Here is a 15,574-nt window from a genome sequence, read left to right on the forward strand (position 1 = left end):
AAAGCCTGGATAGGAGAGGGCATTTGGACTGTCAGCTTTGTGGGGGGGCAAGGGCTGTCTTTATGTCCTGTGCTCATACAACGGCCAACCCAGCAGGGCTGTGCTCCGTGACGGGGGTCCCCAGGGCCTATGGCAACAAACATGCTCCATCATCGTGATGATATAAAAGGTCACAGAGGAGGTAGGGGCTGGGTCTTGTCACATTTATGCTGTTTTATGGCAGGGGGATGCACTTGAATGCTAGGTCTTTGGATCAAGTTAGTGGGGATCTGCCAGCATCAAGCCCACGGTGGGAGGCTGGAGTGCTCCCCTACAGTAGGGGCTGGCAGGTGTCCAGGGCAGCCAGAGCGGTAGTTGGTACTGCCAGTCCTGATAGATCCATAAAATCATAAAAAATGAGGGTTGGAAGGGACCTCAGGAGGTCACATCTAGTCCAACCCTCTGCTCAAAGCAGGACCATCCCCAACTACATCACAGCCCCCTCAGTGTCCTCCAGCAGCAGGGTCTGTGCTCCTGAGCCCCTCTTCCCAGAGACTTGCCCTGCTCCCGCTGGAGACTGAAAGAAGGCTTGGGGCAATAACATGTACCCAGTCCTCACAGGCCTCCCTCGGGGCCGTAGCGGGGCTGCTCCTCCCTGTCTCAGCCAGCGCTCAGAGCCTGAGCACTTGGCAGGTTGGAGCCTGCAGGGCAAAGCAGAGAAGGGCAGGGTTTGTGAGCACTTCATATGCCAAAGCGGGGTGAGATCTGCTCTGAACAGCCTGCTCTCAGCACAACAGACCTACCCAGGTGCCATAGGCTCTGAGCAGTCAGCGCCTGCTAATTGCACAGCCCTTGAAAGGGGCTTCACTTTGTCTGGCCTGAGCGACTAGCCCAGCTGCCGCCAGGCGATGCATGCAGAAATCCCCAAGAGCACGTCTGCAGGAGGCACTTGGGGGAGCAGGGATTTGCTGCTGTGCATTTCAGGCATCAGCCCTGCATCTGTGGATGCCTCTGCTAGGGAGGGTGGATATAGGGCTGGCATTTGCCAAGCCACAAGGGGCTTTCTTGAGGAAAGAGGGAGAGCGTGGGACTTGGGAGAGAGGAAGAGCAGCCCAGGAGTGAAGAGGCTTTGGCAGCGCTCTGGTACTTCGAACCTGCAGTCAGACGGAGCTGGCTGTGCAGACAGAGCTTCCTCTGGGTGCCCACAGAAGGTGGGTCCACATGTAGACGGAAGAAATGGGAAATCATTAGCATGCTCTAGCATCCTCCCTCAGCTCGCCAGCTTTGGACTGCAGAACAGCTCAACAGGGAGCTAGATTGTCAAAGGCAGACTTCTGCATGGGCCGAGGGGCTGGGAACACCGGTGCCTCACCCACATCCTTCTTCTGACACAGCCTGGCAAAAGTGCCAGGAAAACATCCCATCCCAGGCACCAAGTCCCTTGTCCCTCCCTTCCCCCCAAAGATAACAGGGTCCTATCGAGATAGCAGGTGCTGCTGGCGCTTCCCAAAGCAATCCCTCGGCACAAACTGTGCACGTGCACACCCCGAGGGGAGGCAACAAAGGACAAGAGTGTGCGGGGACAATGGTAGTAAATGTGACTGCGAGTCTAAAAAGTTATTCCGGGTACCTGAGTAAGCCGGACGTTATGAGGCTCCGGACATGGGGTGTTTGAAGCGCTCCTCAGCTTAAACCCCCCGTTAGGTCTGTGTGTCTGGGTCCAAGGTGGGGCCTGTTCTGCGATGCAGATACACATTGTGAATGCCTAGCCAGAAAATGGGATCTGTGCCGGGGAGGAGAGCTCTGAGGTGTATTCGTATGCAGTTGCTTGGTGCTGTGATTGCTTTATTTATTGGTCTGGTGCCCACTTTGCACCAGGTGCTTTTGGGACACGTGAGGAGACATGACGCCTGTCCCCGGGAGCTGCCTGGACGGCGTGCGCTTAGTCTCTTCTGGGTGACACCGTAAATCCAGCGTTGGTTTGCTGACACAGGGGTAGTTATGCCTGATCCCTATGGGTGTAACAGAGGGAAGAATCGGGCCCAGAGGAAGGGCTGGTAGGTGATGTGACTGCCCAGGGCAGCTAGAGACCTACAATGTGCCCCGTGAGAGGTAGTGGGGGGTTGCTTGTCTTTGCTGTTATGTCTAGATCCCCACAAGGCCACACACCTCACTAGTCCAGCCAGCTGCTCTCTAGCAGCCCTTGTTTTCCATTTATTAAATATCTCTGTTAATTGGGTGCTGATGAAAAGCACTGGGCTGAGAGCCCTGGAGGCTGAACTCCCTTGGCCCGAACTCCCGGCAGCTCTATAACCAGTTTCCCACTGACATACAGCACCCCTGGCTGGAGGGACCCCCATCATGGCCTGAACAAAGACTTCCTCCACCCCAGATCTGTCCCACAACAGCTGGTGAGGGGCCAGGCCATGCTAGCTGGGATGATGATGCCCCTCTGACTTGCATCTGAAAGCAACCCGGAGCTATGAGCTGGGCCTCTACATGTGGACAGACTGGCTTCTTGGCTTTGGACCTGACTTCTTGTCTTGACCACACAAGGCTGCCGTGGAAAAGGTGGGTTGAGTTAGCGGGGGCCCTTCTGAACTAGAGGGTGGCGGGGTGGGCATGTGCACTGGGGACCTGCTGGGAGCACTGGTTTGCACTGAGCGCCGAGCCAGGTGAATACTGGACAGAGAGCAAAACAGACCCAGCGCCTGAGCCCTGGACCTATTGCGAGGGCTACGGTCATAGCATAATAAACCCTTACTGGGTAAATCAGGTACACGTTACATAAGTAGTCGTCGAAAAATAAGAAAGGGAAGTTAAACTGGAAACAATTTTAGCGACTAAATGCCAAGTGCGTGTACAAGCGCCCGATGAGAACCGAGAGACTGACGAGGGCTGGCTTTCCATGCAGGTCCTGGCCCATCCCCAGTCCCCTTGCAGCCGGACTGGGCTGTGCGAGCCGGGATAATTTTACCCGCTGGAATTCACTTCTCCGATTCCCAGACATTCATGCCCAAGCCTGGCTCTGAAAGACAAGTCTCCCTTCCATCGCGCAGGGCTGTGGGAATCAGCAGGTCCCGTGCCCCCGGGGGTCAGCATCTCTTATTATTATTATTATAATTAATAATGATCATTTGGGCCAGCATGGGGGAGAGACAAAGTGAGGTTTTGTATTTAAAAAAAAAAAAAGCCTCGTGTGTGTTTCTGTGGAAACCATGACATCACTACAGAGTCCTGAGGGTCTGGGCTACACAGAATAGATTTTTTTTCGGGGGGGGAAGGGAAAAAAGCGGGTGGGGAGGGGGGAAGAAAGAAAAGAAGAAAGAAAAGCGCCCAAATGGGGTTTCAGAGAGGCTCTGGGCAGTTGCGTAGCAACGGTACTGTAGAATAATGTCCTGTTGTTGGTGAGATATTGTTCGGCGATGTTGGGAAGGAATGCGAGTGAAATCTGGGCTCAGGCAGGGAATTAGTGGAGCCAAAGCTCTCTTTGTTTGCTGGACCCTGGCGTGGGGAGGGGGTTATTAATGCCCATCCCTGAGGCTAATGAATGGGTCCTATATGCCCCACCGCACTCCCACCAGCCCTGTGCCGGCCAGTGTCTCCGGGGCAGGTGAGATCCAAGTTGGTGGCTCAGCTCATGGGTTTTGCCAGCATAAGTTGGGTGTAAATGTGGCAGTGAGGCAGGGATGGGAACTGTGGGAGAACCAGGGCGAAGGCACAGGCCACTCCTGCCTCAGGATTTGCAGGGGGCTGCAGCTGGCAAGCCGTCCTTGCATTGTCTTTGCAGCTGGACCCTGTGCAAAGCAGGGCTAAGGGACCTATGGAGGGAGCTTCCTCACATCTTTCCCCTGTGAACTGATGCAGGGGCATCCTCTGCCACCTGCTTCATGCACGGAGCATGGTCACCCTCCCCGGGATGCCCCGGCAGGAAACTGTGAGGTTGCAGCCGTGTTTGATAACTGTTGGAGCAAGTTATTGGCCTAACGCAGACAAGACTGCAGCGGGGGTGCCCCCTCCTCCCCTGTCACTCTGATGTCTGTGTTTGCGACAGAGCCGTCACCAGGAAACAGTGGGAAACCTGGTCCATGCGTCAGTCAGAGCCGCCTCTTTGCACCAGTCAATGGCCATGCACACGTGTGAAGGGGAGAAGGCTCTGGCATCTGAATGCCGTTGGCTGCTGGAGATGGCAAGAGAGGTAACATGCTCCTGCCCCAGGGTCTTCAATGCAGGCTCTGCCGGTGCATGAGACTTCCCTTGGGGTTATCAGGCTCTGGACCTGCCCCTAAGAGAGCAGACACGCTGTGGTTAGTGGGTGTGGATAAATCTCCTTCTAGTGACTGGCCCCAGTCAGAACAAAGCCTGGGGTTTTGGAGGCACATGGAGAGATTTCTGTAGCCCAAGCGGTTGGGCCGGTGATTTTGAACGCTGAAGGGTCAGGTCCAGTGCTTGCATGACCTTTGCATCCACAGCTACATCTGGCAGCAGAGGATGCAGCCATATGTCAGTGCTGAAGGTGCCCAGGTGCCCATGACTGTCTCTGTGGTTAGGGTCCTGGAGCACTCACTCCTCGGCAGGGTATCAGCAACTCGCATTGCCTTCAACAGGATCCATCCCTACCCAACAGAGAAGGACAAGAGGTGTCTTAGATGTTGTGCTGCAGGTGTCCATGTGCTGAGCTGTAATACAGCAAAGGTGACACAGCCACGTCTATCATCTCAGAGGCTTTGCCATAATATAGCAGACCTAATGCATCATGTCTCAGTGTCTCATAATCATTGCTGGGACAGATAAACAACCGTTTCTTCCTAAAAATGTTCTCAGAATGATGTTGTGTTTGCCAGGGCTAATTAGCCAGCTGGCTCACCAAAACCCTGTTAAGTGCATCCGGATGAAAACATCTTAGCAGGTCAAATCCTGCTCTCACTTTCACATCTGCAGTTTCCGATGGCTTTATTGGCAGCGGCATGGGTGTGAGAGCAGAGGTTCATCCCTCTAGGCTTTATTTCCCATTAACGAAATCTCATGTGGATCCTGGTCATTCTTCATAGTGTCTGTGTAATTGCAGAAGCACACCAGGGACACCATTGTTGCACTAGCCCAGTGGTTTTCAGCCCAGTGGTTTTGCAGTCCCCTGGGGATCTGCAGACTATGTCCAAGGGGTCTGCAAAAGATGACTATGATCAATCAGAAGTATGTGAATACCCACACTGACAATTCAAAGGGGTCTGCACCTCCATTCAAAATTTCCAAAGGGGTCTGCAAATGCAAAAAAGGTTGAAAACCACTGCACTAGACCCACACATGTCTCAAAGACTGGGTACTTGAACATTTATTCCCAAGGTGATAATGACACTCAGTGGTCCCCCATACTCCCTGTCTCAGTCCTGGGCATGAGGCGGTGCTGACTGCTAGGTTGTGCCCAATGTATAAGCCCTACACTTTGCCTAACCTGTATTACCTTGTGTAGGTTTTCCCCAGGGATACACATCAGGTTTGCCCACTCGTATGGGCAAAATCACACCCACAAAAGCAGCCTGCTCCAAGACAGGTGTGTAATACTCACCAGCGTATAGACCTAGGAAGGTTCATCCATTTGTTTCTTGGGACATTGAAACTGAGCTGTTACTTCAGACCAGGAGAGAGCAAACCAAACCTCCAGGGTCTGGAAGAGCAGGTAGTGCCTTTCCAGTGGCAGCAGCCTGCCCTGAAACAAGCTGCCTGGCTCCTCGGGTGGGGGGTCTTTAGAGATGTCCCGATGCAGCACACAGAGGCGCAATGGTGAGATACGCATGGGGAGGACTAGAGGGATGGGCGCGTGTGGCACCTGGGAAGTGAGGGGGCCAGTGTGAGCTGTTCCTCCTGCCCCCGGCCCAGGCCGCTGCGATCCAGCCCTACACGTAGTGCCCGCATCTTTTCTGAAGCAGAACGGGGCCTCATCAGCTTTGTCGCCCGGTGCTCAACAGAGCAGCGTGTAGGATGCACGGGACCTCAAGAGGGTCATTGAGGTTCTCTGCCTCAGGACTGGAGACCCAAGCAGCTTCCCCAAGGGCCGAGATAGCGTTCGGGTAGTGGGGATGCTGTTCTGGGCTTCCCCAGCCATGCCCCATCCCGTGGGCTCTGTGTCAACGTGAGGGCGAGTGGCCTGAGCCTGGCAAACAGCCTGTCTGCACAAGACCCTCCTCCGTGTGGCATTGCATGGGCACTCACTGCTGTGGCATGTGGATGCATCTCAGAGGGGATGTCCAGTCCATGCAACTCCTCATGCTGACTCTGCTTCTCTCCCTGCCTCTCATTCTAGGTTTATGAATCACAGGGTCCCGTCCAACCGGAGGTACCAACCCACGGAGTATGAGCATGCTGCCAACTGTGCCACCCACGCCGTGAGTTGCCTTCACCTTTCCTTGGGGGCAGGCAGGGGCAGATGCGCCTGGCTGGAGGGGCAGTGTTGGGCCTCAGCTCCCAAAAACAGAGTCTCAGCCAGGCCCTCTCCTCCCTCCTTCCTTCTGAGAAAGTTTAGGAGCCGTCACACTTTGCCCATGCACTGCCATTTTCCTAGTGATGCTGCCCTCCACCTGTTTCCAGATGGGAGCTCTCTCACATGTCCTTTGGTCTCTGGTGGCTGTGAAGGGACAGACAATGGATAGGGCTAGGGGTAAGCCAATTTAAGCAAGGGGCTGACAACCCAGAACCACAGAAGTACTCCCATAGCAAGGCTCTGTGCACAATGCTGCCTCCAGGGAAGAGTGGATTGGAAGAGGACGGGAGAGTTCTTGTCCCACCAGCCAAGGGCAACAGCTCCTCCAGCCCCACTTGCTCCAAGCCTGGCTTGCACTTCGCATGGAAAAAGGGAATCCAGCGATGCGGTTAGAAAACCCAGGGCGCCCCAGCGAGGCAGTGCTCACACGGGGCACGCCGTAGTCTCCGTGAAAATGGAACATCCCTTTTTCACAGCAGGAGACGGCTGTCTTGGCAAGACAGGAGGGCCTGGCATGGTTGGGGCATGGAAGGACCTGATTGACTGAGAGTGAGGTATGTATGGCCATAAATACCACGTGGCAGGGTATGGCATTTAACGTGAGGGCATCTCCCAAGGCCTTGGTCCCCAGCCTCTCCCTATGGCGGAGCTGTGGCCTTGTGCCCCTTGGTCGGGGACATCTGTCATTGGCTGCAAGGCACTTCCAGGAGCCCAGTGATGATCAGGAAGGTTTGGCCCAGCTGCTGCTTAAACTTTCAAAAAAAAGCCTTTTGCTTTTGGGGAAGCTTCTCGATGCTTTCCCCGTGACTCGGAAAATACACTGCAGGCAGGGCCAGACACAGGCATGAGTGAACTGGGCAACTGCCCGGGGCCCAGACAAAAAGGAGGCCCAAAAATGGTCATTTTAATTATTATTATTATTATCATTATCTCTGGCAAAGGGGGCTCCATACTAAAAGTTCACCTGGGGCTGCCAGGAGTGTAGGTACGGTGCTAGGTATGAGTTCACAAGAGTCTCTTAAAGCCAGTGGAAAGGCTCCCACAGGCATTGGATTGAATCAAGGGTAGGAAGGGACTTCCAGATTCTATAATGATCTTATTAAGATGCCTGAAGGCATGTGTTACAGGAACTTTTTCTCTGGGGCTTGCTTGGGAGTCATGTGAAGGAGCCCGGGCTTAGCTCTGGGGATTTGCCTGTCCCCCGTATAGTGTGCAACAGCCACAATCAGATGATCTCCTCGAGTGAGGGGGGCTAGTAAGCCAGGGGCTCACCCCTCCCAGGGAAGCAGTGGAAGCCACGTGGCATGGGACCGTGCAGGCTGTACTGCCCAGGCAGCTGAAAGGAGCTGTTCCCCCAAGGTGGAGAGACGGGGTGGGGACTCGACAAGTCTTCTCAAACTCTTATGCCAGGGATTGAGTTGTAGGTACCAGAGCTGAACCCACACCTCCCACATCCAGGCATTAGCCACTAGGCCACCCTATCTATCCCATACACTGCCTGCCCTGTGTGAACAGCTGTGGGTCACCCTGGCCCCTGCATGAACAAGACCTGCTTATTTTATAAAGCGCTGTGGGAGACCTTTTCATCGACTAGAGCATGGAGGACTGAACAGCATGCTTATAGTGTGATAGCTCCATGGCTAGGATCCAACTGAATGGCTTCATTTTTCCAGCCTCTTGTGCTTGGGTCCCTTAGGTGACATGAAATGGCCTTGGGTGGCCTGGCTATGGCGCTGTCCTCCATGCAGGTGCAAGCTGAGAGAGAGACCTTCCAGCCACTTTGATTAAGCAAACTCTTTCATTCCCCACTTCCACGTTTTGCCTGGGAGCTGGGCCTTGCTCCTTCCTCTCCTCACATGTACAACAGGACCCTCCGCTTCCTACTTGCTGGGAAGGAGGAACATGGAAGAGACGTAGAAGGAACGAAGGGAAGCCTGTAGCATCCCCAGTGGCAGAGCTTTGGCTTGAAAGCTGTAGCACCCGATGCTTTCAGAGCGGGGTGCTGAGCACAGCTATAGCACCCAATGCTTTTAGAGCGGGGGGCTGAGCACAACTATAGCACCCAATGCTTTCAGAGCGGGGGGCTGAGCACAACTATAGCACCCAATGCTTTCAGAGCGGGGGGCTGACCACAACTATAGCACCCAATGCTTTCAGAGCTGGGGGCTGACCACAACTATAGCACCCAATGCTTTCAGAGTGGGGGGCTGAGCACAACTATAGCACCCAATGCTTTCAGAGCAGGGGGCTGAGCACAACTATAGCACCCAATGCTTTCAGAGCGGGGGGCTGAGCACAAGGTGGTTGTCACAGCACTCCCTCTGCCCATGCCGATGAGGCTTGACCCTTCTCCCCATCACACAGCGCTGATGGGCATCTCTGATCTCCAGCCCCCAAGACCTCCCAAGACCATCTAGGAGGTGGCCACCAGTGGATGGATGTCTACCCATGTCCCACCCTCAGAGGGGCTCTGGCCCACCACCTGGGGCTCCTCAGAAGCAGGCACTTGGCATGGGGGCAAGGCCCTGGACTCTCTTAGCTAATACAAGGCTGTGGCTGGCTCTGCCTCTCTGCAGGGCTGGGCAGATTCAGCCATAGATGTGGTGCCATTTTGCAGAACAGGGACAATATCTGAGTTATTCCATAGAGAGAAACGCTGAGGAGGCACAAATGGCGTGCTTCTCCTTTCCAGTTCTGGATCCTCCCCAGCATCTTGGGCAGCTCCATCCTCTACTTCCTCTCCGATGACCAGTGGGAGACCATCTCAGCCTGGATCTATGGCTTCGGCTTGTCCGGCCTCTTCATTGTCTCCACCATCTTCCACACCATCTCCTGGAAGAAAAGACATCTCAGGTAACTGAGGCAGTCCTCACAACAGCCACTCTGCCTCCAGGGTTGTTGGTTGTAGCTGTGTTGGTCTAAGGACATAAGCAGACCAGGTTCTTTGGGTAGATAGGAGATCTTTTATTAGACCAACTAAATAGTTGGAAAAATTGTTCCTTGCAAGCTTTTGGGCACAAACGCCCTTCTTCCGGCATAGGGAGAGTCTGCTGGTGTTGTAGGCTCTGCATGGTGGAATAGACACCGATATGCAAAATGCAGGTCTGTGAAAATGCAAATGTGTGGCAGTGAGGATCAGAGGAAACGGGTGACAATAGGTGTGAGACAGGTGGTGGGGGGAACGGAGGACTGCCACACATTTGCATTTTCACACACCTGCATTTTGCATATTGACTTCCAGTCCACTATGGAGAACACATGACACCAGCAGACTCTCCCTATGCCTGAAGAAGGGTGTTTGTGCCCGAAAGCTTGCAAAGAACAATTTTTCCAGCTATTTAGTTGGTCTGATAAAAGATATCACCTTTTCCCAAAGAACTTGCCGGCCTCCAGGGACACCCAGTGGCTTCTGCTCTAAGTCAGTGTGAAATACAGAAGGCTGGGCTGGATGGACCCATGGTGTGACCAGTGTGGTACCTCTTATGGGACAAACACAGAGGGCTTTGAGGGCAGAAGAGGAAGCAGGGTTTATTTAGATGCCAAAGTAAGTCTTGGTCTGCTCCTGATGGCTGGCTCAGCTCCGTGTAACTCCCTGTGTGTGTTTGTCCATCTCTGCTCTAGGACTGTGGAGCATTGCCTACACATGTTCGACAGGATGGTCATCTACTTCTTCATAGCAGCATCTTATGCCCCCTGGTAAGTTCACTGTGTAACTGTGCCGGGGGGGTTGGGGACTTAAGTGGTGCCTATGCAGAAATAGCCTCAACCTTCGCATCTAGGGGCAGGGGGTTAATAATAAATCCTCCTCCTCCTCCCCATAAAATACATCCCTGTTTCCCTGCTCAGGCTGAGCTCCCTGGCTGCACGTGGGAAACCAGGCCACTGTTAATCATGTTCTTTGGTATGGTATGGAGGGAGGGGTTTGAACCCATCAACCTGTGTTTTCAAAGGATGGCTTGTTTCAGGCTGTGTGGTTAGTGACTGGCACGAACTTAGGAAACCCAGATCCTTCAGAGTTGTTGAGATCAGCACCAAAAAAAAAAAAGAATAATCATGAGATTTAAAACATACGTATACACATGGGATGTCTTATTATCTTTTTACTTGCCTTCTGGCTTCTGAGTTTGCCATTTTCCACCTGTCTGCAACCAGGAGGGCCAGAAATGTACTCACATTTTCAAATGAAAGCTGAAAAACTCCTCCGAGTCACAGGAGTCGGGGTTATAAGGGATGTGATTTGGGATGAAGCTGTGAGAGTCGGCAACATGACTGGTCCTGAGCTCAGTGCCTATTCTGCTATGGGTATTTTCCAGGTTTCTGGGATTTGATGGTAGCTGCATGGGGTGGGAGGAAATTTTTTCCCCTCCTGCTGCTACATGTGTAAGGGTGTTTTTTAAAGTCTTCCTCGGAGGTATTGGTTGTCAGCTGCAGCCAAGGCTGGGGACTGTGACTGTGCCATGCCCAGTGCCACCAGCTTAAACCCAGAGGGTCTTGCTTGTCTGCTAAGGATCAGGCCGACCACCATATTACGGTTCAGGAAGGAATTTTACCCCATGGTCACATTGGTACAGACTGTGCGGGTTTTTGCTTTCCTCTGTAGCGGGGCACATGGCCCTCTTCCTAGGATCTCTCAAGCATATTTTAACAACCCTTACAGCAGCAGGACATTGGCTGCATGGTCCTCTTTCTTTACCTGTGGGAGGTTCAGGTGTTACGTCTCGTGTTGCGTCAGAGTTGACTGAGTAGTTTGGCTAAGAGGTTGGACAATGAGTTTGTACAGGGTGGTTTGGAGAGGGATGATCCTGCCTCAGGCAGAGATTTGGACTAGATGTGACCTCTGGAGGTCCCTTCCAGCCCCACTTCTCTAGGATTCAGTGATTTTAGGCCACATGAATCTTTGCGTCCCATTGCTCGTAAAGCTCCTTTCTGTAGAAGGACAGCAGAACCACTCAAGGTCCTGCCACGGAAAGTGTGGGGGCTTCGCACATACCCGAAGCATAGTGAAGGTGGCAATGAGAGCTGCTGGCTCCAAAACTTGTCCTGAAGCGACTGTGGGACAGACTGGGAAGGCCAGGCCTCAGCTGCCTTTTAGAAGCACAAGGAGGGTCAGTCTCACAGTGCCTGGATGATTGCTTAAAACTGGAAATGCTCTTGAACTGAGAGCCATGAACAACTGCCCCCTTCCCCTGCTGCACCATCCATCAGGGATGGCAGCGCCGCACGAATTGCAGACTCGCACCCTCCTCCTGCGGTTCTGGGCGGGAGGCAGCAGCCGGTCCCCCCAGCTCTTGACCAGCTGCTCTTCTCTGCTTCTCCGTGGCTCTGTCTGTGGTGCTTCTAGGCTGAACCTGCGGGAGCTGGGTCCCTGGGCCGCCCACATGCGCTGGATCATTTGGATCATGGCATCCATCGGCACTGTCTACGTTTTCTTCTTCCACGAGCGGTGAGTTTGTGTCGCTGCTCACGCTCCGTGTCTGCGTGTTGTGCTGTGGGGCTGCCCAGCCTCGTCCGCCCTCCTAGATTGGACCAGAACCTAAATGTGAATGAATGCAAGCCAGGACATGCTGGACAGTAGCTTCTCCAGGACTCCCTGAGACATGGGCCCCCTCCCTGGCTCTGCCCCACCCTGTACAGGGGCCAGGGAGCAGATGCCCCACTCTGGTTTTAATCAGCTGTGGAACGTGATCAGGATATGGGCTGAAATGTTGCCCTTCTTCCACGGGGTGGCAGCAAGCAAAAAGGAATGGGTCACATTCCTCCCAAAAAAGCCAACCAGGGTGGGATGTGGCCAGCCACTGGACAAGTTTACAGTAGAGTCAGGGGCATTTCCTAACTAAGAACTACCCCTTGCAAGCCTCTGCGCCTACCCCCAGGCAGAAAGTTGCTGCCTAGCAGGGCTGCCCAGTGTTCATGGGGTCAAAACCCAGGGGCTTTACACTCTAGACCAGGGGTAACCAACCTGCAGCATGGGGGTAACAAATGGCAGGGGCAGCCTTAGTGTATGGCCCATGGCAGGTCAGGATGAAGAGAGGCAGGCTGGGCAGGGAGCAGAAAGCAGAGGAGTGGATCAAGCTGGGAACACAGGGCAGGGACTAGGAAGCAGAGCAGCAGATCAGTCAGGGGATAGGGATCAGAGTGACACTCAGGGAGGTTGTGGGGCTAATTTATGTCACATCTGCCATAAAAGTTGGCCCGTCACTGCTCTAGAATATCCCTGGCTTTTTGCATTGCTCCAGGGCTTTCCACCCACCCGTCTCAATGTCCCGTGTGAACCGGCCTGAACTTAGCTCCACATGTCCCCCTCGCCTTTCCTCCGTGGCTACCATGTGCAGGATGCTATAGCGTGGCCAAGGACGGATACATCTGTGCTTGGGTCGGGTGTTTTACAGACAGGCTGACTTCAGCGTGGTGGAGAGATGGGACTTGCCTGAGGTCACACACTTGAGTCTGTGGCAGGGATGGAGTTTGAACCCAGGCGTCCTGACTCCCAGGCACGTGTGGTTTTGTAATCCCAAGGCATCCTTCTTCCCTTACCCAGAGAAATTCCAGGAGCTGAGCTGCTGGAGACAGGGTGGGCAAGGTACAGGCCTCCCCTCAAGTGATTATTATCTGTCTAAACACTGGCACTGATAGTGATCCAAGGTCTCCCTAGCAAAAAGTTACCCTAGGGCTCCCCGCAGTGGCTAGATCTTGTATATATGGTAGAGCCCTGGGCCCCGATCCTCTGTGAGGCTCTATCAGTGCACAGATGACAGATCCCCTCCCATAGCATCCATCCAGCACTGGGCTGCGTCCTAGGTGCTGAGGTCAAGGGGCCGGGGCAGTGTCTGCCCATGTTTCCTACAGCTAGTGCAGGGCAGGCAGCACCGTGATGGACACTGGGTGTTTAAAAGCAGGTGTGTGCTGCTGGGGCACATGCGTGCTGCTCACAGGCAGACACCGATCGCCACATGCGTGTTCTTGCACAGGTGCCCGCTGTGGGAGCTTGGAGTGTCAAGCCCATTGTGAGCGACAGGCAGGAAGGGCTCAGTATCATTCAAGCCTATTGTCCACCATGGGTCCTCCTTGCACTACCAGTTCGAGGTGGTGGTTTCCTTACAGGTTATGGGGTAGGGGATGATGGGCATAGAGATGGGTGGAGAGAAGAGAAATAAGGGGCTGGGGTGAAAAAGAGGGCTGCAAGAGATGCCAGGTCCCTGTAGTTAGAGCCTATCTGGGCATCCCAGGCTTGTGAGCAAACCCCTTAGGGCTGTCTCCTTTGCATCCCAGCTTCAAGCCTGCCCCTGGCTCCCCAAGCCTGGACCCCTGGGTTTTAAGGCATGAGATTAAGTTGCTCCCTTGGTGTTGAACCGCCAGTGAAGGTGTCTTTGTCCTCCACAGGTACAAGCTGGTGGAGCTGGTGTGTTATGTGATCATGGGGTTCTTCCCTGCCCTGGTGATCCTTTCCATGGTAAGCTGCTGCTACTCTGCTCCATGCATGCCCCTTCAGCTCCATGTGCCTGGGCTCATCTTGAGTTGCTCCCTGCTGTTCAGTGGCTCCTGGGTTTTGCCCCAGAAGTTGCTCTGTGTGGATGCAGAGGGTCACGGGGACAAAGAGATAGAGCTCAGTTGTCTGAGCAGGAGCGCTTCATCAGGGCACTTTGCACTGGGCTCTCAGCATGGCTCTTACCACCCAAATCTGTGCTTCAGGGGCCTACAGCTTGGCACAACACAGCTGTGGCATCAGGCTTCTCCACTTGGGCTCCTGGGGTGGCCTTCTTCATGTTAAGGGGAATAGTATCTGCTGGAGAGGAGGATAGAAATCCACCAGAGACAACAGGACTGTCTCGCCCTTCTCAGCCATTGCTCGTGCAGCTCTGTCTCACTTCCAGTCTCAGGAAAAGGCCCCAGGGTGGGATCCGTTCATCTCCCACGTAGCTGAATGGTACCTCTGTGCTTGCCCACAGCCTAACAGAGATGGGCTCCTGGAGCTGGTGGCTGGTGGCCTCTTCTACTGCCTGGGCATGGTGTTCTTCAAGAGTGATGGTCGCATTCCCTTTGCCCACGCCATCTGGCACCTCTTTGTGGCCATTGGAGCTGGCATCCACTACTATGCCATTTGGAGGTATCTCTACCGGCCCGACACCATGGAGGCCAGAACATCCCGATAGGTGCCTTAAGGACACTGCGCTCGCCAAGCGGCACATGGGGAGAGTCTTCCCAAGAAGCCGCAGTCTCTCCGTTCCTGCTGGAAAGCCATCCCCATCACCTGCTCCCTGACGGGCAGGGTTCCCCAGTTCCCTCCTCTGGCTGGTCTCGCGCGGACGAAAGGTTTATTTTAAACAGATTTTAACCTTGTGTATTGTTTATTCTTTAGGCAAAGGTTTCATAATGAAATGAACCATCCCTGGGTGTACCAGAGGGGTGGGAAGACCGCAAGCTCTTCCCAGGGAATGAGGGAGGACTGCGGGAAGGCTTTGTTCACGTGGTCTGGAGCCATCTCAAGAACGCTCCCCCCGATGGGAGCTCTGTCTCCCCTTCCTCCCACTGGACAGGGACCCGGCCTCTGCAGCACGCTTTGCTGGAGCCTCTAGCTGCTTTTTGAGGGCAGAGGCTGCTGTCAGATAGAAGGTTGTTCCCCCGGGGGATTTAGGAGGTGGGTGAGGCCTGGAAACGGTCAGGAGAAATGGGTGTTGGACACCAGGGGCCAGCAGCAGGATCCGGTTGTGATGTGCAGGCTTCATTGCCCACCTTAGTGAGTCCCCAGGTGGAGTGCAAAGGGGATGCCTGCTTAAACAGGGCTCTTATGCTGACCAGGGAGTGTGACCCCTTTGGAGACACGAGACCTGCAAAAGGCAGCGATGTCTCTCAACTGGTGGGGGTCATTTTAAGGGTTTCTCCAAAAGGGCTGGCTCTTCCCCCACACTTTGCAAGTCAGCAGCACTGCCAACTGCTGTAGCTAGATATGGGCGTGGAGAAACCCATTGCATCGAACCGTGGGAGGACCACACTTCCACTTTAAGTCAGCCCATCTGAAGGCTGAGGAGCAGGAAAAGAGCTATGGTTTGTAGCTGTAGGGTAAAAACCTTGTTTTGGGACATGCTGACGCATGTTGGCCAGGTGCAAAGGGAAGTAGGG

At 54.1% G+C, this 15,574-nt stretch overlaps 1 protein-coding gene across 1 annotated transcript in view; it reads left to right on the forward strand.

Moving 5' to 3' along the window:
• The window catches only part of MMD2 (monocyte to macrophage differentiation associated 2), a 32,097-nt gene extending 17,490 nt beyond the window's left edge, over positions 1–14,607 (forward strand). Inside the window, exons 2-7 of the mRNA XM_006023960.2 lie at positions 6,281–6,362; positions 9,150–9,310; positions 10,079–10,153; positions 11,799–11,900; positions 13,838–13,907; positions 14,404–14,607. Of these exons, the coding sequence (XP_006024022.1) occupies positions 6,281–6,362; positions 9,150–9,310; positions 10,079–10,153; positions 11,799–11,900; positions 13,838–13,907; positions 14,404–14,607 (694 nt within the window). The remainder of the gene's footprint in view (positions 1–6,280; positions 6,363–9,149; positions 9,311–10,078; positions 10,154–11,798; positions 11,901–13,837; positions 13,908–14,403) is intronic.
• The last annotated feature ends 967 nt before the right edge of the window (positions 14,608–15,574 follow it).

Source organism: Alligator sinensis, unplaced genomic scaffold (genome assembly GCF_000455745.1).
Source record: "Alligator sinensis unplaced genomic scaffold, ASM45574v1 scaffold402_1, whole genome shotgun sequence".
NCBI classification, from domain to species: Eukaryota; Metazoa; Chordata; order Crocodylia; family Alligatoridae; genus Alligator; species Alligator sinensis.